General features: G+C 44.3%; 1 protein-coding gene across 1 annotated transcript in view; it reads left to right on the forward strand.

Annotated features, from left to right (window-relative positions):
- The window catches only part of si:ch73-22o12.1 (nectin-2), a 70425-nt gene extending 49949 nt beyond the window's left edge, over window positions 1-20476 (forward strand). Inside the window, exons 7-10 of the mRNA XM_037274964.1 lie at window positions 18443-18578; window positions 18644-18707; window positions 19013-19096; window positions 19445-20476. Coding sequence (XP_037130859.1) covers window positions 18443-18578; window positions 18644-18707; window positions 19013-19096; window positions 19445-19657 — 497 coding nt within the window. The 3' untranslated portion in view covers window positions 19658-20476. The remainder of the gene's footprint in view (window positions 1-18442; window positions 18579-18643; window positions 18708-19012; window positions 19097-19444) is intronic.
- Window positions 20477-22924: the final 2448 nt, after the last annotated feature.

Raw genomic sequence — 22924 nt, forward strand, 5'->3', positions numbered from 1 at the left:
ACCCCCCCCAACCTCCCACCCCACCCCAGCCGCCCTCTCTGCGCTTAGATGACTTATGTTTATTGACTTATGTTGCTTGGACAGTGTTGGGTGTCACTTTTGTCTCAAGAACACACAACTATCCAAAATGGTGAGCAAGTTCAGCTCAAATCCAGTCGTCAAGCCGATCTGCCGTGTCCAAATAAAAAGCTCAAGCCGACCTGCTCCAAATCTGCGGCTATCGTGCCAACAAGCCAGCATTTTGTATTGTCTCGTCAACAAATGAGGCGGTGTGATTTTTTACACATCCTTGTGGCAATCTGAAACAAGGTGAGATTTGGCCTGCAAGTGTTACTTCCTTAACAAGCTTAACTTTCTCCACCAAACAAATGTTTTCATTCTCTTGTTTTTCCGTGAGAGATGGCCACTTATTTGTGATTATTATTCTGCACACAAATCATCCTGACAGCTCTTATTCCGTCTATTAAAGAGGCTTTGCACTCTTTTACTGGAAGAAGCATTCTTTACCTTTGCAAATAAGCGTAATGTTAGTGCTGTACAGAGAAGTCGAGAGAGGAGCTGATCGCTCAGGTGACTGCAAAGATTTATGCGTGGCGTCCTGATCGGCTTTTGAAAATCCATTGGATGGGCACATAGGACTCGTCTCGCTTTGACTTGGCTTTCCCGCCATCATTGGCTTGCTTTTCCTGTCTGCTGGCGTGCCATTGAATGAATCTCATGTCATTTCTTCTTACCATCTTCTAATTAATTGACCTGTACATACCTGGATATCCTCATCATACATTTTGGAAGAACCTGCTCCAATGATTGCTGTGATGTTCCTTTCCATTTCAAGATTTGACATTTCAAGCCAATTTGATGGGGTGCTCGTTAGGTGAGCTCAACAGCAATGCGACAAGGCGTCGTGTTCCTTCCGGAGCATTCATCCTCCGTCGCCGTCTCATTTGAACCTAGCCGTTGGCTTAATTGCAACGCGAGGTGCTCCAACGCTCGCCTATCACTAAAGCCGCAGAATCCAAAAATAAAAGCTAACGGTAAGAACAAGTGCGTGCCAACAAAAGATTATTTATTACCTCTGATCGCTGGCGTTTGAGATGACAGAGATGGCGGGGATGGCCTAATTAGCCAGAAAGTAGAGCGCAGACTTACAAAGTCAAAGTCTGCTTTACCAGAGCTTAGATGGATTTGCTGTCGCCAGAGCAAGTGACACAGCAACCTTTAACAAACGAAAAGAGAAAATACTCTTTGAAGACATCAAACAGAAAAGAAAGCGTGTGCAATTTGCAACGGAATTGGCGCAATCAGCGCAACACAGGTGTAATGACGTGAAATGTTGTTTTGTGGCGGCGTTGAATGTCAAAAGGGCGTTGCCATCCATCAACACATTTTGCTCTCTCTCTTGCTGACATTCTCCAAAGTCTCCATGTGGCTGATGGAGTTTCCTTTTTCGCCCTCTCTGTGTCTTCCCTCCCTAATTCAGGTGATCTTAATGTTGCTTGCGTAATGTGCCTCGCTGTGGCTCCGTGTATCAAATGAAAGAGAATGCAGATTGTGTATTTTGTTCCTTGGAATCTCCAATTAGCTTAATACGACCAATGAATTCAAAACCTTATAGTAAATGGGCTAACGAATAGCATCGGCGTGGCAACGTTATAGCGGTTTAAGAAAAAAGATATTTGAACACAAACGGTGTAGAAAATATCCAACAGGCGCATATTCTTTGTTCTCTGCAAAAATTGACACAGCTTCTCGAGTCAGTAGTGGTGAAACTCTTCTTTGTTTGCACCTGCGTTCATAGCTTCTCATGCTGAATCACAAACTGTGATGTCGTTTTCAAGCACCAAACAGTTGCATGTTAAGACAAGAAATCCAAATACAGTAAATGGGAGGTCTGTTAGGGTTTCAGACTCGATGTTGCTGGAGCGCAATGCAGCACTGCGGAAGCTGCTTATCTCCTCTTCAAAATTGGCATCCGCTACCCCAACACCAAGCAGTCAAGCAACGCAGAAGATGCGCGTTGACGCCCAAACCCTCGCGCGTCAGCGCTTATCACACGGCTCGTACGCGCACATCAAACACCGTCAGGAGGAAGAACCCCGGCGGCATCAAGAACGAAGAGGCATCTTATGAAGCGGCTTCTCGTGGCTACTGATCTCATTGTTCCGCATGCTCTATTGGCTCCTTCATGCAAGCTACGACGTTGCCAAATCTGCACCCCTTCTCTCGGAACACGCTCGCCCGTTAGCGCGTGTGTGTGTGCGCGTGGTAGCGTGCGCATGGAAGCGTGTGTGCGTGCGTGTGTATGTGCGGCGCACATGTTTAGGCATGCTGAATGCAGTGAGGGCAATCAATACCGTTTTCACCCAAGAACACTTTGGGAAAAGATTGGAGCCCAATTTGGAGCCTCAATGAAAGGCAACATGACACAAACGCTTGTGTGTGCAAGCCAAATTGCCTCTGTCAAGATAAACGGCCCTGCAATTTAGAGAAAGTTAGTCTGTTGATACTGGCTGGCCACAGTGGACTGGAGACTCCGTCTAAGTCCTTTTTGAATGACTTGTGTAGAGAAAATAAGCAAAGGACATCGGAAAAAGCGTTTTTCAATTTACCTGAGCCTCTGTTGGAAGTGATGCTGGCTAAAGTGAGCGAAGGCTAAAGTCTGGTGACATCATCTATCTAACTTGCAAAAAGCGAAATAAAAAGTAGTGCCAGGAAGTATCCCGGCATCTGAGCTGAACTACTGCCGCCTCACGTGTAAAATTGGTGTTGATGTTTAATGCCCCTGTAGCATGAGCGCTAAACACAGAAAACGGCATGATGCGGTTTTGTCTTTTTCTTCCGCCCACTGCTGATAAGCACGCACACGGTAAACACACGCACACACACAGTAAACACACGCTCACACACACACACACGTGTGTACAAAAGTCATTATTAGAGGTTTTGCGCGCTCAGCAGTCAGTCAGTCAGTCATGCTCCACTCGGAGGAGTCAGCTTAAGGGCTTGTCGCCGCTCCCCGAGGAGACACTAAACACTGGCAGCCGCTTCAATCCACCCACCGAGCTTTCTTAAGTCTGCAGCGCACACTCGCTTCCATTTTTAATAAGGCTGCGAGCGAAAACGCGGGACAGGGGTGGGAAGGCACCAAATAAGACAGAAGGGATCGACAACAAGAAGGCCGGATTTGGAGAGCAAGAGAAAGGAGGCAAAAATACGACGCTTGCATTGATTTCTTGCTATTTGGCCTCCGAATCTGATTTGCCTGGAAAAGACACACACGTCAGAGATGGATAGGCACGCAGGCGCACACACAGAAGAGACGAGTCCCGATACAGAAAGGCTTACAAAAAAGCATTTGTTGATTCGAAAAAAGGTGGATGTCGTGAAGAGCGGCGCTTTGAGATCAATTCAGTGCAAGATCAAGCTCTTCACTAAAACACACTTCTTTCAAATCATCTTTCCCCATTGAAATTAATAGAAATGACAAGGATTGGTTCTAGTGTCAATAAAAAAAATTCTGATAGGAATAATGGCACTCCGTGCTAAATACGTACTTACGTTAAAGACATAATTACATTGTATGTAAAGAATTAAATTGAGGTTTTGCGACGTTATTTTGCTTCCCATCAGTAGACGTTGTGCTGCAGTACATATAACACACGAATGGATATACGTACACGGGGGTCGCAGGTGATCAGCCCAACGATGAGTATGCTTAGCTCAAGTTTTCAGCACCTGACTGGAAAAGAAGCGAGAAATACAAAAGCCGGACGGACTGCACATTTCATCCAATACATGGTGTGTTGGCTAGATGAGCGTAGTCCCCTCGAGCTCCGCCGTGCAAGACCCAGCTTGGGGAGCATCAAGAAGGTGCCCGTGATCCCACACTTGGGCATCAAAGGGGCCGACCGGGCACTGAATCAACTGATGTCTGCGCGAGCGCACGGGGAACCCGATTAGACGGACATTTGCGGCCCGCGTCGGGCATCAAAAAGTATTGACTTGCGTATGCGCCGATGGCCCTAAATGGCGGATCCGGCCTTAATGTCAGCTTTTAGAGTTGGATTGCGGCCGCAGTTATTAAATCAACTCAAATGAAGTGAAATGAAGTCGCTCATCTTGCTTTAATGACGAAGATGGACGACATACTCAGCTCCCACCCCAAGCAACAAACACAAGACTGTGTCCTGCATCGTGGTGCTCATGCATACACCTAAAGATTGTTTCAATGTCATCGTCCAACAAAGTCCGCAAGCTTGCAGTGAGACAGTTTTGTGTGATCAAGTGAGGACGCGTGTACACTTGCTCAGGTGTGACTGAGGATCGTTAAGAAATTTGACATTTCCACATTGAATCCTGCCAGCAGAGAAAGCCTTCTTATCCCTGACCACTCGCCTTTGCGACTCCCGCTAAAGTGGGTTGCATCACGCCGTCAGCGGATCATTGACAGCTCGGTCAAGAACGTGCTCGTGTTTACTGTATTTTCTTAGCGCTTGTTCAACGACGCGAATTAAAGTGCCCTGCCACTGGTATGTTCCCTCGGTTCTAATCTCTCGTGTGGGATTACAGTTCATGCTAGCTAGCGGAAGTAGGCTAAATGAGCTAACTCTTGTGCATAAAATATACTCCGTCTCTAGAGTCGAAAGAACAGCTCCTGTGTGTTTTCCAGTTCAGGCTGTGAAAGGAGATTGTTGAGAAAAGAAATACTCAAGTCAACTTCATCACCGTATCCAAGTATTTGTGCATCGTTATCGCCCATCAGCCAATGAGCTCATTAGTCGTTTGCTGTCAGGAGACTTTCCTTGTGCCGCCCATGCACTTTTTCTACTGCCTCCCACGCATCTCTCTCACATCCTCATCTCCTCTCTGGTTTCTTCCTCAGACACAATGACTAACTGTTGCTGCATTCCACAAAATTGAGAAATGTCATACCTCCGACTCGGGGGAGGTAAAAATGCAGCGCAATTCCGCTCACGATATTCACTCTGCACTGAAGGCCATGACTAAATCATGGATGCGGCCTATCAGCCATTTATTGATGGTAATAATAATAATAATAATAAATTATATTTAGAGTGCACCTTACATTTTTAAAAAAAATCTCAAAGTGCTACAGAAAATGCCTTTTTAAAAAGAAACGTCTTAAGACCGTTTTTAAAAGTGTCAATTGACTGCGGTGCTCTCAAGTGGACTGGTACGGCATTCCACAATGTGGGTGAGACAGAGCAGTAAGCCCGATCTTCCATGGAAAGGAGGTTAGTTTTGGGGGTTTTGAGGAGGTAGGTGTTAGATGAGTGGCGATTCCGTGTGGAAGACTGGAGAGTGATTAGTTCCTTAAGGTAAGGGGGTGCGTTGCTATGGATGCATTGATGGGTCAGCAGAGAGATTTTATTTTCAGTCCGAGAGGAAATGGGAACCCAGTGTAGTGATTGGAGGATAGGTGTGATGTGGTCGTGTTTGGTGTACATACACAAGCTTGGATTTTAGCCGCGGTGTCGGCAAGGTTGCAGTGATTTTTCCTCTTTTGACATCCTGACATAATTTTCCCTCTTTTGACATCCTGACATGGAAATGTGCTCGGGGTGCCCGTGTCGCCTTGGTGAGGGCGTTTGAGCTTGGCCAAGTGCTGACTAACGAGGGGAGAGGTGGGAGGCTAGGTAAACGCGGCAGCTACTCCTCACTGGCTACATGGAGCCCTTAAGGCCGAGCGGCTAGAAAAACAGGTTAGCGATCAGAGCCGCAGCAATGCAGCCGGTGAGGATAGAAAACACGCCCCGCAATTTCATGCACTGCTGTGACGGACATATACTGTAACAGCCTACTTATCACTTTAAAGACATTCTGAAATTGGCTACTGGTTTTAATGTTAGCACTTTACAAAAACAACAGCAAATATCACATCAAAGATTGGCAATAATCCAAAGATAACAACTATTCCTCCATATGACCAGCTCAGTGGCCTAGTGGTAGAGTGTCCGCCCTGAGAATGGAAGGTTGTGGGTTCAAACCCTGGCCGGGTCATACCAAAGACTATAAAAATGGGACCCATTTCCTCCCTGCTTGGCACTCAGCATTAAGGGTTGGAATTGGGGGGTTAGATCATCAAATGATTCCCGAGCGCGGCACTGCTGCTGCTCACTGCTGCTGCTCACTGCTCCCCTCTCCCCCAGGGGATGGATCAAAATCACACGGGGATGGGTTAAATGCAGAGGACAAATTTCACCACACCCAGATGTGTGTGTGACGATCATTGGGACTTTAACTTTAATATCGGCATTATGGCTCAAACAAGCGATGCTAGGGAGGCTGGCTACTTGCTCCTTGCTGTTGTGCGTGATTACCATCTGGCACTTTGCATGAAACCTCAAAGTCATACTGCAAAAAGGTGTTTAGAAGCTTTTCTCTTAGCCTAGTCTTTGTACTCGTACTGAAAAAACAAGAACCGACAGTGAGTGCCAAATACTCTTCAAGTGTGTGCAATCTTGTCTTGACACAATTGAAAGCAGCGAGGCCTTTTCCAAAAAAATGCGTGTTTGGATTATGCTGTAGCCTTGGACCATTGACAGTGTCGATTTTCTTTTGTTTCTCGTGGTGTATACCAAACTCCTCCCGAGTCTGCGTCTGGCAGAATAAATCAATCTTCTTCCTTAACCCGTTCTCGTCATGTTTTATCTTTGGGGCTGTGCGGAGAGGTTGTCTTGTCTGTCAAATCCTATTGTGGACGTATTCTGCAATCTTCTTTCCGTATCATTTCACAAAGCTGACTCTTGTCATGAAAACTAATAGAAGTCAAGTTTTGTGCCAAGGTAATTCTTTTTAAGCACAAAACAATCCCATTGTTCTTAGTAAAACAGTTAGGAAGACTGTTGAGCTGAAATTCCAATCATGATTTCCAATATGGCAACGTCTGTTGCATCTTTGAATGAAGGACACGCACCAGCAGCGCTAATGCTAAAGTCAATGTAAAATCCCATTGACATGCTAATGAGAAATTAGCATTGACTTCAGAAGTTATATTCCCTCAATGTATTCCTTCTTGCCAAGCAGCCATCACGCGTGCCAACCTTGTGCTACAACGACCCATCCTTTGTGTCCTTGAGTGGCTATGTTTGACTCAAGCGACTGCTCACCCGCTCTTTTTTCCTCCCTCTCTTTTTCTTACTATCTTTTTTTTTAGTTTGTTTACGGCCACGTAAAGTGGACTGTAAATATCGACAGGCAGGCGACAGACAGAGGCACTTGGCGACCTTGTCAGAAAATGAGAGAGAGAGCGAAAGAGAGAGGGAGAGAGAGGGGGGGGGCTTCTCCCAAGGCAACCAAGTGTGCTGATGCACTGTGGCAGGCAACACACTGTCTCCTCAACAACACGTACAAATGAAAAGTGTCTCCTCTTTACCACCACGCGGCTTAAAAAAAAAACGTCACAATGCCCTCCTCGTTATGCAGGCGGATGTGAGCCGGGCTCAGTGTCGCCGTATGAGCGAATCTCAAAGGCGTGTCATTGCAGCCGATGAGAAGTTGGCGGTGTGGCCGACATCACGCAAAAGACTCGCTCCGTGTCAAAGTATACCTTTTGATTTTTCTTTGGCTCTTTGCAACACACACAAAATATGGTAGATTTTGTAGCTGTCAAGACCTCAGTGCACCTGCCTTGAGGTGAAAGGGCAGGGCCAGTGGCCCGCGTTTCAAGAAACAAGTTATACAGCACGGTATAGGGCAAGGGTTACAAATCATGGTTTTTAAACTCGCCCCAAGATTTCCAACTTGGATCGGAGCTTGGAAGGTGAGGCAGAGTAAGCCGGAGTTGTCCCTCCACTTTTGTTGAAAATCCGAATGCAAGAAAGGCGAGGTGAGTGCGACGATCTGCACTGCGGCACGCGTATCGATTGTGAATAATTTAGGCGCATGTGCTGTTGTCGACGCGGCCGCTCGTGAGTAGTTCTGGAGATCCTGCGCCCGTTTTCTGTATTCTATTTTTCTTGATGCTCCGCACACAGACTATATGTTCCGCATTGTCGGCCTCGCCTGGAGAGATTGGCAAAGGCTTGTGGCCAGTTAACCTGGCTGCCACTCTCGCAATAGGATTCCTCTTAGTGAGCAATGAGATTACACGCACTGTTCTTTGACTTAATCTTCTTCCAAGGCCATCAATTTATTCTGCCCTAATCTCATCTCATCTGCGGGCGCTGTGCTGCTCGCGCGCACGCCTCTCGCACCAACCCGGGCCATGCGCTTTCGCTCTTCAAGCCCCGTCCAATGAATCCAGGCGGATTTTGAAACGAAAATGAAAATGGAAAAGCGTCCTTAGTAACAACTCCGTGTTTGAGAACGCGTCCAGAGTCACAACGATCTCATCCGGAAGAGACCAAATGCTTCCTTCCATCTGCTGGCTCTAATTCTTTCCATTTTTATACTTTCCAATCTTAATCATCAAACCAGAGCTGCCCGAGACTCGTGTCTGCCCATTCCCATGAAAAACAAAAATGGAGTTGACGACAGTTGCCGTCAACTGCACTGAAAAAGTTGCATGTTTGAAAAAAAAAAAACATTCAACTCTGTCATGGTTCTTTGAGAATCGTTTGCTGGCATGTAAATTTGTGAATCAAAAGGAGCCAATTTTAAAAGAGAATATGAAATCAAGCAAATGTTTGCTCCGTCTGAATGATGTCGGTGATGATCAAACGCGGCGGCTCTTTCTAATTTAACAGATGCTGATTGTGCGGGTAGGGGATTGATGTACACCAGGCCAGACGATGACGGCCACGTGCCCGCTCCGGCTTGACCCGTCCCGCGGGTCACCCGAGGTGACTGGCCCTTTTAAAAAGTCAAGCCAACCCATTAGGAATTGATCTTAGCTACAATGGGATTGTCCCCCCCCCCCCCCCATTGCCCCATTGAGCACCTAATCGCTTAAACCAAAACCAGCCGCGTTATCCAGCCAAAGGTTTTCTGCCATGGATGTGCAGTGAGCACTTTATGTATGCGTGGAGGAGGTCAGAGAGGCTAATCAAAACGGTCTTATCGCAACATATAAGATAAGGGCGTGCACAGATTTTGGCCCAGCAAGCAAGAGAAATCCCAAAATATTGCGAAATGCCAGCGGTGGGGGTGAGGTCGGGTTTGGCCGTAGCTTGGCTCATGGCTGGGCTAGCCCAATGCGTTTACCGTAATCTCGCCCATTCGTCACGGGATCCAGCAGTGATGGAAGATCTTTGTCTTACCGTTTCCTGATTTTCATGCCTTCGAGTGTGTGAGCCGTTGTGGCGAGCGAACAGGCAGCTGTGAGTTTGTGTGTGTGTGGGGGGTGCGCTTATCTAGAGCCAGTGGAGCCAGCCTCTTAATCACAGGCTTCATCTGGCTTGCCTCTGCATCACCCACCCCCGAAACACACACACACACACACACACAATAGCATTCGTTCTCCAGAATTCCACTCTTGACTCATCTTTCAATGAATCCCTCTCAGGCTGAGTGTTCCATCCTCGCTCCAACTTTGAAGGCATCCAACTCATCTGTCCACTGTCATAGTTTGGGAGCAGAGTAGAAGTACAAAAGTAGAAGAGAACTAATAGGAAAACCCCAAGACAACCATCTCTCATTTTACATCGGCCTTAACCCTGTAAGACCCAGACATGGTAAAACGTAAAAAAAATAAAATAAACCTTTCATATAGTGTTGTTAGAGCCCATTGGGCACCATAATGTAGTGTTTGCAAATTTGTCATGTTTTGGTAAGGTTTTATGGACACGTTGTAACGTTGCAACGTTGGATGAGATGGGTAGCAGAATTTCCTGTAGGCCTCGTGTGGTCCTACTCATATTCTAGTCAAGGTAAACTTATTTGCTCCTATGTTAGACAGCTAAGTTCGTTTACACAGTATGTAACCTGAATAATGACAACTTTTATCATATTTTTTGTGTTTTTATTTTTCATAAAGCAAAATAAAAACAGGATTACATGAGGAATGCAAGCAGGCTAGATACACTGACTTGTAAGTCACGCTCAGTATACTAGGTCCATGCAGAATCAAGGCTAACACTACTTCAAATATCAAGCCACTTCATCTTCTTCTTCTTCCTTCATTAGCAGTGATAATCCCAGAAACAGTTCCTGTCGTCTTTGAAGCAAAGACGGACATCACACTTGTAGCACTGTGTGACACGGTGTACCCTGAGGGTCTGCAGCGCCCTCGCTTCTTCGTCTTCATTGGGAAATGACCAAGAAGGTCCTTACGCACATCTGGTGGTGGGTGTGGACATGTTTTCTTGGATGGGACGCTGGTTGGATTCTCGTTACCAGAGGATGGTCTCTTCTGAGCAGTCAAAGGGCCTGCTGTCACAGTGTGTGTCACTGAGCTACCACTGCCTGCAGATGGCCGTCCCCTCTTTGGAGTCTTGATTGTGTCCTTCAGAATGAGAGAGGATGCTAGCTGTGCCTGGAACAGTCTCAGTCTCAGGTTCAGTGTCTCTTTCGGAGAGACCCCGAGAGCCTTGCAGTCCCGCTTGTAGATGAGCCAGGCGTTGACCAAAGCAAGGGTGATGGTGTGCCAGAAGATGCATATGTACCAGTGGCAAGATTTCACGGGGAACTTGTATTTGGCTGTGAATGAATCCAGCAAATCCACACCTCCCATGTATTGGTTGTAGATGCCCACGATGTGAGGCCTTTCAACTTCTCTGTAGGTCTCGTTGACTCTGTCCCAGCGTTGGATCTTCACAGGCTCAGTTCCAGCAAACGACGGCACAAGTGTGACCGCTCGGTTGGCATACCATTTAACGCCAGAGATGTTGTGTTTCACCTCTACTCTGTGGTCAAAGGCTCCTCTCCCCTTCTTCTTCAAACTCTTGTCGTCTTCAAGGTTGCAGTTGGGTAGGCACACCTGCCCGGCTGTTCCGACGTAATGTATTCCTCGATCAAGGAGCTTCTCTACCAGTGGAACAGAGGTGAAGAAGTTGTCTGCATAGACCAGGGGTGGGCAAACTTTTTGACTTGCGGGCCGAACTGGGTCCTAAATTTGGACCGGAGGGCCGAACCAGGAGCAGATGGATGTAGTGTTTGTGTGAAGTAATATAAACGACCTGTAAAGGTCATTGCATAAAAGGTTTTGGCCTTTAGTAGGTAGTAAAGCATGGATATTCAAAAAAAGTTTTTTGAAAACAAATGCATTTATTAAGAGCATTAGAAGAAAAAAATTCACTAAAGAACTGCTATCAGTGATTCTCATAAAATACGACACTGATGTATGAATATGAATAACAGTCTCCATCACTTCAGTGCCTGCAGGTCAGATTAATGAAAGATGTTTATCTTATGAGATCACATCAAACGGCAAACATTCTGACCAAATATATCATCTTGAAGAATCGGTGAAAGCATACATCCAAATGAAGTACCGTAATTTTCGGACTATAAGTCGCTGCGGAGTATAAGTCGCACCAGCCATAAAATGCCCAAAAATGTGAAAAAAAAAACATATATAAGTCGCTCCGGAGTATAAATCGCATTTTGGGGGGCAATTTGTTCGACAAAATCCAACACCAAGAACAGACATGAACGAGCAACAACAGGCTAAACCAGGGGTGGGCAAACTACGGCCCGCGGGCCACATCCGGCCCACGGGGCCGTTTAATCCAGCCCGCCAAACCTGAATAAATTGTATTATTAATTTTTTTTGGGTCATTTTCCCTGCAATTACCATGTTTCCCCAGTAGATGGGGAAGCGCCCGCCCGCGCATTTACTCCCGGGAGCCGTGTCAGAAAGCTCGGTGCACACTCACAAGTGCGTGTGCGTGCGTACTCAGTAGTACGTAGTAATTTCATCTATCAGTGCCGAATTTCGAGTGTAGGCTGTGACGTCAATATTCTCGTTTTCAGATACAGTTTTACGCTAATGCCACCCACAAACCTTCCCCTGGAATCCTTCCATTAAAATGAGTGGCCCGAAGAAAAGAAAGGTGGACAGTGAGTGCCGAATGTTAAAAAAGAGTGGACAATTTGGCTCGACCTACGTGTGTGAGAAGACGTTCAGCCACATGAACGTCAACAAAGCCCGTCACAGATCTAGGTTAACGGACCGACACCTCGGCTCTATCCTAAAAATGACCACAACAAATTTTACTCCAGACTATGATGCACTAGCCAAAAAGGGAAACCAACAATACTATTGATTTCTTTATTACTTTATTTAGATGTATTCTTTCACTGATTCTTCAAGATGATGTATTTGGTCAGAATGTTTGCCGTTGGATGTGATTTCGCCTCATTAGATAAACATATTTCATAAATCTGACCTGCAGGCGCTGAAGTGATGGAAAATGTTATTCATCATAACTGCCGTATTTAATAAGAATCACTGATAGTAGTTTTTTGGTGAAATATTTTTTTAATGCTGTTAATAAATGCATTTGTTTTCAAAAAGCTTTTTTTTAATATCCATGCTTTAGTATCTACTAAAAGTAAAAACCTTTTATGCAATTTATATTACTTCACACAAACACTACATCCATCTACTCCTGGTTCGGCCCCCGGTCAAAATTTAGAACCCAATTCGGCCCGCAAGTCAAAAAGTTTGCCCACCCCTGGGCTAAACGATACGGTATGCTAACGTGACAAACACAAACGAGGAGCTGAGAACGGGCCTGACGTAACATTCAGTTATTTTAAAAAAATGATTACATAAATAACACGTTTATAAAACCATCTGTGTGACTCCAATTCATTAAATCCATCGATCGTCCTTTGTCAACAATGCCGTGTGCCGCGCCGCAGTTCAAATTATTCCACAGGCCCATACAACGATATATAAACTATATTTTAAATAACTATCACATAAACAACAATATTATCAAACCATTTGTGTCACTCCAAATCATTAAATCCATCAATCAAATTTCTCGTCTTTTATCGATCGTCCTTTGTCAACAATGCCGTGTGCCGCGCCGCAGTTCAAATTATTCCACAGGCCCATACAACCAGTGTTTCCCAACCTTTTTTCATTCACGGCACACCTTTTCATTGGAAAAAATCTCGAGGCACACCACCAACAAAAATCTGTTAAGTGTTACACCAGCTTCTATAATAAAATCAGTTATATTACAACAAAAGACGTAAAGTTCTATTCCTATGTATGTATGGAGAGTCGACTAATTGAATAAAAATAAATACTAAATATTCTTTAAATTGTATTTCTTTTGTAAATAAAAGTGACAGTTTTTGAAAAAAGGTTTTAGACAGCATAAGGAATAAACTATTGAAAGTGATTGTGATCAAAATCCAAAAGAATCAATATGACTTTGTTTACTGTTTTTGACTAGCTCTATAAATATTGCGACATTAAGAACAAAGTCACTTTTAAAGACGCTCTGCTGTTCTGACAGCGGCTGAGTGGCTATCACAGTCGAGGTGTCTCGACTTGACTGTGTATTTTATGTTGGTGAAAAATGAACAATCCAGGTTCTCCCATTGAACTACCTGCTCTGATTTCCATCGGACCGAAAACGCACCACAGCCGTCATAGTGTCACTGTTAGTAAAAGCACACAGCAACACACACATAAACTGAGTATGTGCCGATGCCACAACATGAAATCTCAAGATTCTCCGATTTGCCCCGCATGCACAATTAGCAAGTGGCTGACCAGGCCTTGTGCTAACTGACCAGTGGTTTGGCGATACTGTTTACAATGCGCTCCGTAATTAATGTTGGACAATTTCCCATGGCACAGCTGAACATCTCTCACGGCACACCAGTGTGCCGCGGCACACTGGTTGGGAAACACTGCATACAACGATATATAAACTATATTTTAAATAACTATCACATAAACAACAATATTATCAAACCATTTGTGTCACTCCAAATCATTAAATCCATCGATCAAATTTCTCATCCTTTGTCATCCTGGTGACAGAGGACATGTCCAGAGGATATGGCGCTTTAAAGTGTTAATTACTTTATTTGATTCTTTCTCTCTATTTTTCATGTTTTGAATATGTTCAAGATAAAGATATCAAAGCATGTGAAGTGATCAACTATACTAAAAATAACATGTAAAGTGGTCAACTATACTTGTAAGTAAGTGATGTGTTAATGATCAAGTAAAAATTTGTGAAAAAAACATATAAGTCGCTCCTGAGTATAAGTCGCCCCCCCACCCAAACTATGAAAAAAAACGCGACTTATAGTCCGAAAATTACGGTAATCAAAACGGCAACACGGTGAGGGGTATCTGAAAATCAGAGCAGAGTTTTAACTCACAAACACCTGGTAACAGAGGTGAGGAAACGGGAAACACTTCCTTAAAGTAAGTCTTAAGATTAGTCGCAAATAGGTGGTGCATCAATGTCCTTGAGCATCCTGCATTGTTTGAAAATGAGAATGGTCGCTAGTTTCAATCCCTGCTATTTGTACAAATCATATTCAAAATGCATTTTTTTACAACAAACTTGAGAGCCTCCCCTTCATTTTCAGTGGGAACAGTGTTGTTGGTCTCACTTTTTTTTGCTAGTGCGTCATAGTCTGGAGTAAAATTTGTTGTGGCAATTCTTAGGAGAGATCCGAGGTGTTGGTCCGTTTACCTAGATCTGTGACGGGTTGATGTTCATGTGGCTGAACGTCACGTCGCGTACGTCGAGCCAAATTGGCCACTCTTTTTTAAACACTCGGCACTCAGTGTCCACCTTGCTTTTCCTTGGGCGACTCATTTTAATGGAAGGATTCCAGGGGAAGGTTTGTGGGTGGCTTTAGCGTAAAACTGTATCTGAAAGCTCAGCGCGCGAATTACAAGAATGCAGTCGTCGAGCGGTTCCCCATCTACTGGGGAAACGCAGTCATTCCAGGCAAAATGACCAAATAAAATGTTTAATAATACAATTTATTCAGGGTTGGCGGGCCGGATTAAACGGTCCCGTGGGCCGGATGTGGCCCGCGGGCCGTAGTTTGCCCATACCTGGCATAGACCGTAGTTGTGACCTTCTGGCAGTGTTGAAGCTAGCACAACATCACCAGACAAGCCAAGTTCTGATTTGGCTCGCAGTCCATTGTTGCTTCCTTGGTAGACATCAAAGTCACACATCGCGCCAGAGACTCCAGTTCTCACCCATACTTTGAAGCCCCATGGGTGTGGCTTGCCTCGCATGTACTGTTTGCTGATGCTGAATCACCCCTTGAAAGGAATCATCATCTCATCCACAGAGTTGTGCTCTTCTGGTATCACCTGCAGGCAGTTCTCTCTGAATGAATCAAGCCAAGGTCTGATCTTCCAAAGTTTGTCCTTCTTTTCAGTCTCTGGTACTGTCAAGTTGTTGACGAAATGTAAGGCTGTCAACAAAGACTGGAATCTGGACAAAGAGGTTAATAAACTGAGTTTACTTGGATTTATCCTCTACACCAGGGGTCTCAAACTCCAGTCCTCGGGGGCCGCATTCCTACATGTTTTCCAAGTTTCCCTCGTTAAACACACCTGATTCAAATGATCAGTTCATCCTTACGTTCTGCAGGAGCCTGATAATTGAATCAGGTGCGTTTAACTTGGAAAACATGTAGGAATGCGGCCCCCGAGGACTGGAGTTTGAGACCCCTGCTCTACACCCTTGTTTACAAATGTTACAAATACACACAATGTGTAAATATATTAGAAGATAGTATAAACTAGAAGATCCATGCTGATTTACACTATACTTAGGCAGGTCACAATTAGGGCCTTTTATGCTACCACGCTCTCCCAGTGTTGCATATCTGCAACACATATACTACATGCAATAATTTACATTTGGGGTATACGTATATTTAACAAAATAAGCATATGCACATGTTCTAGACCAGGGGTACGCAAACTTTTTGAGCTCGCGAGCTACTTTTGAAATGACCAAGTCACAAAGATCTACCCACTAAAAAAAAAAAAAAAAAATTTATATATATATATGTATATATATATATATATATGTCATCGTGAAAAAAAAGTCCTACTCCCATTCCCTATGAAAGTGATACTTCATACTATGGCCAGCTGCCCCACTCATTTTTATACCCTTTCTTAAGTTTAAGAGAAAAAACAGGGTTCTGACAATTGGAGGGAATTCGTGAGCTAGCGTGTTTGTGTTGTGTTGTTAGCGCCGTTGTTTGTACACGCGTCAAGTGCGGAAAAAAATAAATAATAATTATATCACGCGATCGACCAATAGTGGCTTGGCAATCGACCGGTCGATCGCGATCGACGTATTGAGCACCCCTGTTCTAGACATTCTAATGATCACCAAAAAATATACAAAAGCAGTTTACTTACTTTTGTTTGATTTTATCCAGTCTAGTGTAACAAAGAGATGTGTTCCTCACGCTGTCCGGCGAGGTGTGAGCTGAACAGCTTGTGGCTGGGGCTTAACTAACAATGTTCTAGCCAATAGCAGAGATGGATAATGAACAATAGGACTACCTGACTCATGTTTATGTTTATTAGGATTTTTAGTCATGCTGGTCTACAAATGTTCCATTTGAGGCAACTGGACTTCTTTGGACACAGTCTTTTTTTTTTAGTCATTTGTTGGTCGGTTGGTCACTCGGTTGGTTGGTTGGTTGGTTGGTTGGTTGGTTGGTTGGTTGGTTGGTTGGTTGGTTGGTTGGTTGGTTGGTTGGTTGGTTGGTTGGTTGGTTGGTTGGTTGGTTATCAGGGAGGGGATTCAGAACTTCTATGCGACCAGTTATCGAATCGAGGAATTCTAAGAGAGAAAAAAAACTGACCGTGGCTTCCTGTGATGCTGGAGGTCATCAAAGTTAAAGTCTTCCTTGACAATCCGCTATCATTTCTGATGTCCAGCCTCATCTCCACTTCCTATACCACAGCCACCTCCTCCTCTCCCCCTCTGGGCCTCATGAGAGCACGCAAGTGTATGGTTGAGTGACGGGTCAGAGCGTGGAGGACGGATAGGAAGGTATACATGTGTTGCTCCTTACATTGATCTGCCCAAAGGAGCGCCGCTGACCTTTTCACTCGTTCGTTTGGAATGTGAACTTGGTCCACAAACAACACGACTTGATTCGGTCCGAGTGCCGCGACGTTCTCCCCTTTTGTCGAGATGCACACGCACGCGCACACACGCACGCACGCACACACACAAGCCAATGGTGATTCCATTACGGGAGGGAGTGGAGGGTGCGCCGGCCGGCATCACATCGACATGCAGTAAAGTGGCCTTGCCCTACTTGGTCTTGCCCCCTTTGTTTCCAGGATTCCCTGGCAGAGGTCATCAAAGAGGCGGGAGCGCCTGCCAGGCTTCTTCCCGCCATCGAATGATACCTGGCGAGATAAAGGGGCGGGTGAAAAGGCATCCCGGCAGCCAAAATGGAGGCTGGTGGTTTGCTGATGGGAAGGGGGAGGGGGTAAATTGTTGCAATGAGGAGCAATCACACTGACGTCCCCAAAACAAATCCTCCACAGGGAGCATTTGGGCTCGATTTGAGGAAACACAGCACCGCCATGTGGATGGTGGCTGACACTACGTGTAATGAATAGACGTGAATGCGCTCGTATGCAAACTGCTTCAATGATCGTCTTCCAACAGAACGTTTGCTTTTACATTGCTAAAGAGCGTGACAGACACATAATAATGACATGTTGTGATTTTAAAATTTACATTTCATTTTTTGTATTTGCATAATATATTCTGTATTTGAAAATTCCAGCGTTAAAAGAAAATAATTGCATACATGTAAATTGCCGTTTTCATTCTACTTTTTTGTTGTTTTTTGTTTTGTTGTTATACTATATTGTTGTTATATTTACATATCTCGCCAAGATATGTAAATGGTTTTGCATAAACGTCAATGAAACCGTGCAAAATGTTTTGTGCTCATACAATCATCGAGGTCCACAAATAGCGTGTCTTAGGAACAAAGCACCTGAAACCACTTCACGCTTTTCAACCTGCATTATTAGAACAGAAATCTAATCAGACAAGCATGAAAACAGCAAATCATCTCCTGCCAGTTTGCACTCACCCAGTCATCTTCATCAGGTCTTGTCTGCTCTTTAGTCAGAACCCCCTGGGAAGAAGGCTGCATCATGACTTCATGTCTTTGCACTTGTATGCGCGTGCATGGTCGTCTTAATGGAACCTAATGCATGCCGAAATCCATCAACTTTTCAATAAGAGTGCCCTAATGAAGCACATTTTTATAGCTAGTCTACAAATGACATTTGATGTGTAACAAACGTGGAGATGACTTTTAATCATAACCACAATAAGCAGAGGGACAATTAAACACAGTGCCATATGAGCTACCCGGTTTAGGATACCGGCGCATAAACCCGATTCAACTTTGGCAGTCAGCGAACACTTGATCAAAAAAAAAAAAAAAAAAAAAAAAAAAAAAGGCTTTAGAGATTCATGAATAAGATCCCTCTGCATCCAAAATTAATCTCAATGAGCATTTTTCCACCCTTACTCAGGCACCCGGCTCCCCGAGAAAGGACCCACCACTGGCAGCATAATTGGCGCCATCATCGGCGTCATCCTCATTGTGGCCATCATCGGCACGGCCGTCGCCATGTATCGCAAGCATCGTGCCGGCAAGCTCAATGCAGAGTAAGTGCTCGACCAGCGCTTTCTGCGAGCTGCTTTCAAAGCAATCAGCGTGTCTTGTTTTGCAGTGGCCCCCCGAAGCACAAGCCCCCGCCGCCGAAGAAGAAGAGCAACAACACCGCCATTAGGCCGGTGAGGCTTCCTTTGATTTCCTCTTGTGAGATTCCAATGAGTATCATAAATTCAAATTTAATGACATTAGATGGACAAATTAGATGGACGAACATTGTGTCGTATGATTTGTTTTATAAAATGACTGTGTGTGTGTGTGTGTGTGTGTGTGTGTGTGTGTGTGTGTGTGTGTGTGTGTGTGTGTGTGTGTGTGTGTGTGTGTGTGTGTGTGTGTGTGTGTGTGTGTGTGTGTGTGTGTGTGTGTGTGTGTGTGTGTGTGTGTGTGTGTGTGTGTGTGTGTGTGCGTGTGTGTGTGTGCGCGCCAGGTGACCGCCAATAACACTGCAGATGCTGAAGAGCACCTCCTGTATAACCAGCAATACAGAACCCAGGATGCAGAGCCAGTCACAGTGAGAATAAAACTACATTCCTAACTCGGGCAACGCAAACTACAACCGAGATTTTTTTACAAGGACACATGCATCCTGCCGGGTGTCTCAACATGCTAACTAACTGTTTAATACTTAGCTAGTTAGCAGTCAACTGCACCCATTTCCCGCAACAGGTCTTTTTGTCTCACACGCATTTGGTCACAGTCACAGATAGAGTACTGGAGAATGTGCAGGCGGCAACCCCAAGTGGACAAAAATAATCCCTGAGCCTCACTTGCATTTGTTGACTTTCATTGGACCTTAATTTTGTTGCCAGCTTGGAGTTGTTGGTTCCATTAGCGGTGACAGCTTTACCTCCTCTCGCAGGACCTGGATGCTTCCAACAATGAGGATGACAACAACGGCGGTGAGGGGACGCGGGTGCATTACCACGCCGCCGCACCCTCCGGGTGGGACGATCCCGCCGACGCCGAAGCGCCGCCGTTCTACCAGCGCAGCGGGAATGAGCCGCACGAGTACCGTCAGGGTCCCGACGTCGGCCGCGGGGACAGCTTTGTGTCTTCTGCCATGTTTGTATAAACCTATGCGCCGCTGTATGGGAATGCGCGTGCCTTTGTGGGAGTTGAGAATGTGAACTTTGGGACCTTTTTTTTTGCCAATTTCACCACTTTGAGTAGGCAAAAGTACAAAATCTCATTTAGAAGTTTTTTTACCGTAGATGTCATAATTTATTCACGTTCCATCAGAGTGAACGAAACCACTGAAGATGATTGTTTTGTTTCTGTATGGTGTCTGTTACGTCTGCTTTATTTTTTTGGAAGAACACAACTCTTAGTTTAACTAGCATCATGACCACACGGACTACAGGGTCCATCTGAATTGCGGCGTTGAAATCTGATACAATCTCTTCCATTGTAGTGAAGGGTTAGATGTCTTTCTAAAGTCAATTGAGCTTGCTGAAGTACTGTTTAAATAGGTCAATCATTTTAAATTTTTGAAGGAAAATCTCTTATTAGTTGGTCTCTGTGATTCAGAGGATTTGTTGATTCAATAAATGATAAAACCAAACAAATAACAAAACACTGACACTGTGACATAAATATTTTTCTTTGTTTCACCACCCTGGCGGATTAAAATAAAACCAAAACCTTTGTTGGGCAAGAGATGCCCCACTCACAGCACGAAACGAAATGCATGGATTTGTAGGCTGTTTTGGTTTTGCCGTTAATCAACAACTTTGGGTTACAGTTGCGCTACACAACCACTGTTGGGTTGAAAAAGACCTGTCTTCTGGAATCTGCAGAATTTAATTTGTGATTCCTGCTTTTTCATTCACTTGCTTTGGACTGTCTGTTTTTTGTGAAGTTGAACCGTAAGTAAAGTCTGTTTACATACTAAGATCGTGTATTTTCAGTGTTGTGGTCTTAGTGTTGTTCATGTTAAACAACCACACTTGGAAGTAATAATTGTAATAGAAGTAGACGCATGCTATGCTAGCTGTAATGCTAACTTGATTACCAGGTTGTCATTATAAAAGTTAAAGTTCTAGCATTAATTTGAGGCTAGCTGGATTTAGAGGAAGAGAATATTAAACACCACATTTTTGCATAATATCTTTTTTAATAGCAGTAAATCTTCCAAACATGTTCATAGTTTTATTAGAAATCATAAAGATGCTTGACTAGGCCAAATTATTTTGGACCTACTTGTAATTCTACCTTTTTTCCAGCCGGTGGCAGTGTATATCTAAAACATGAAGCTTTGTCTCCCACGAAGAATACCAAACGAGAAATATTAAAAATGATCGATTGGTGTGTTTTGTTTAAAATTTCTCAACGTCAACATACAAACGGACAGCAGATGTCTCTGTAAAAGGGCTTTACGCATAAGCTGAACATGGTTGCTCTTGTCTCGTCTGACTCATCCAGTTCTATCTTAAGATGCGCATCCTAAAGCGACATGAAAAAGTGCCATTTTTAAACCAGTGTGATTCACTTCCTGCACGGAGACCAAAAAGGAGGCTTGAATAAATTCCACATGTTCTCGGTCATATGTCTACCTGCAAACTAGGTATGGTCCCCCAAAACACACCATTCTTTTAGGAGAGAAATAGCACTTTAGTCAATGAATAAAACCACAAATTAAGAGTGATAAAATAACACTTTCTGAAGTATCCAAGCCCAAACTTGAACAAAAGTTGGCCAGTGTGGTTTGGAGCAGCCGTTTTGCGCAAAATTCAAGGCTCGTCCATTGAGTAACTTCATGCGTTTGAGCAAACGAGCTCTGATTGGAAGCGGTTTTCCTACACAGATGGGCACTAAATTGCTCACCTTATTGTGGGCCAAGCATGGCGCTAAAATTTGATAATTTGCTAGGTTCGCCTCGGAAAAAGGTCCCAGCGGGGCTATTCAACTTAACTTGAAGCTTTAATTTCTTTTACATCTCTCAAGAAAATTCCAGGCAATGACATTCTGCCTCATGTGATTAACTGACTGATTTGCGAGGCAGGTAACCGCCGAAGGCCGAGAATAAACATCGGCTCTCTTCTACGCCTCTAAGCCAGTTAAAAATAGTGGCATAAGAGAAGAAGGATGGAAAGAACTGCGCTGGACACAAGGGAGGAAGGAAAGACATCCAGGAAAGGAGGCGCTTGGAGAACTGCTGGCTCACCTCCACCGGACAAACAAACAATCAACCATGTGGAAGCATACATGATGGAGCCATCATCATGTGTATGACCGTGATGAGCATGTTTGGATGTCTGCTGCTTGCTTGGTTGGTGAGTACACACACACACACATATTCCTAAATATAGGCCTGCTTGAGCACGATAAGGCCCAGGACCCCACCAATGACCTTGGACAACTATTTTAAGAGCTACAAAGTTGCGATTGGTTAAGTAGCGGTTTTATCATAACCAAGCGGAATGTTTGAGGGCAGCTACTCAATATGGCCTTGCTATGTCAAATACTTCCCTTTGATGTAGGGCTTCCGTTGCAGACCACTCCGACAGACAAAACCTTAAAGCCCAAGTATCACAGTCGTAAATTCTACTGTTTTATGTTTCACTCATTTAGTTGTGGTCTATATAAAGTGGAACAGCGATGCTTTTGTCTGAATTCCTCGTTTTGATACCATCACAGGTCCCTCTTTTCTACTTGTTCTTAGCAAGCCGTATTGGTGTGGTCTCTTTAAATGCAAATGAGATACTTCACACCCCTCAGGCCGCAAGATGTGTGCCTCCCTTTCCGGTCAACATTTGTAGTTTTTTAGCCAAGGTAGCGTTTACTTTTTTTTTGCTCTATTTAAACAAGGTAGCGTTTATTTGCCGCACAAAATTTTTGATTGATTAATAGATATCAACGGCAAAAGACTTGTCCATATAACCATACATGACACGTAATAAAATAAATCCCCTCACAATATTTATGAACGTCTTGTAAACTAGGGTGACCAGATTTGGGTTTCTGAAAAGAGGACACCTTTTATTGGAGGGGGGTGTGGTCATTTTTTGGGAGGGGGTGGGGTCTTTTTTTTGGGGGGGGGCGGGGCGGTCATTTGTGTCATGTTATGACAAAGTGGATTCGTCTTAAACATGGCGGCTTTGCGAATCCGCCATGTTTATTACTCGGATTTCCATTTGGCAACACCCATTACCTTGTTTGGTTTGTCCCGTCCCAACGAATGTGATGTAATAGATAGAAAAACGTCATAGGAAACGGAGAAATCTGAACAGTGTAAAAAAAACGGTCATAACAGTATCTCTGCAGCACCTGGAGGGATATATTACACTTTTCTACACTCCTGAATACTCCAGATAGACAAGAAAATGATTTTAAAAGCAAA

The sequence above is a fragment of the Syngnathus acus genome, chromosome 16, assembly GCF_901709675.1.
Source record: "Syngnathus acus chromosome 16, fSynAcu1.2, whole genome shotgun sequence".
In the NCBI taxonomy this organism is placed as follows: domain Eukaryota; kingdom Metazoa; phylum Chordata; class Actinopteri; order Syngnathiformes; family Syngnathidae; genus Syngnathus; species Syngnathus acus.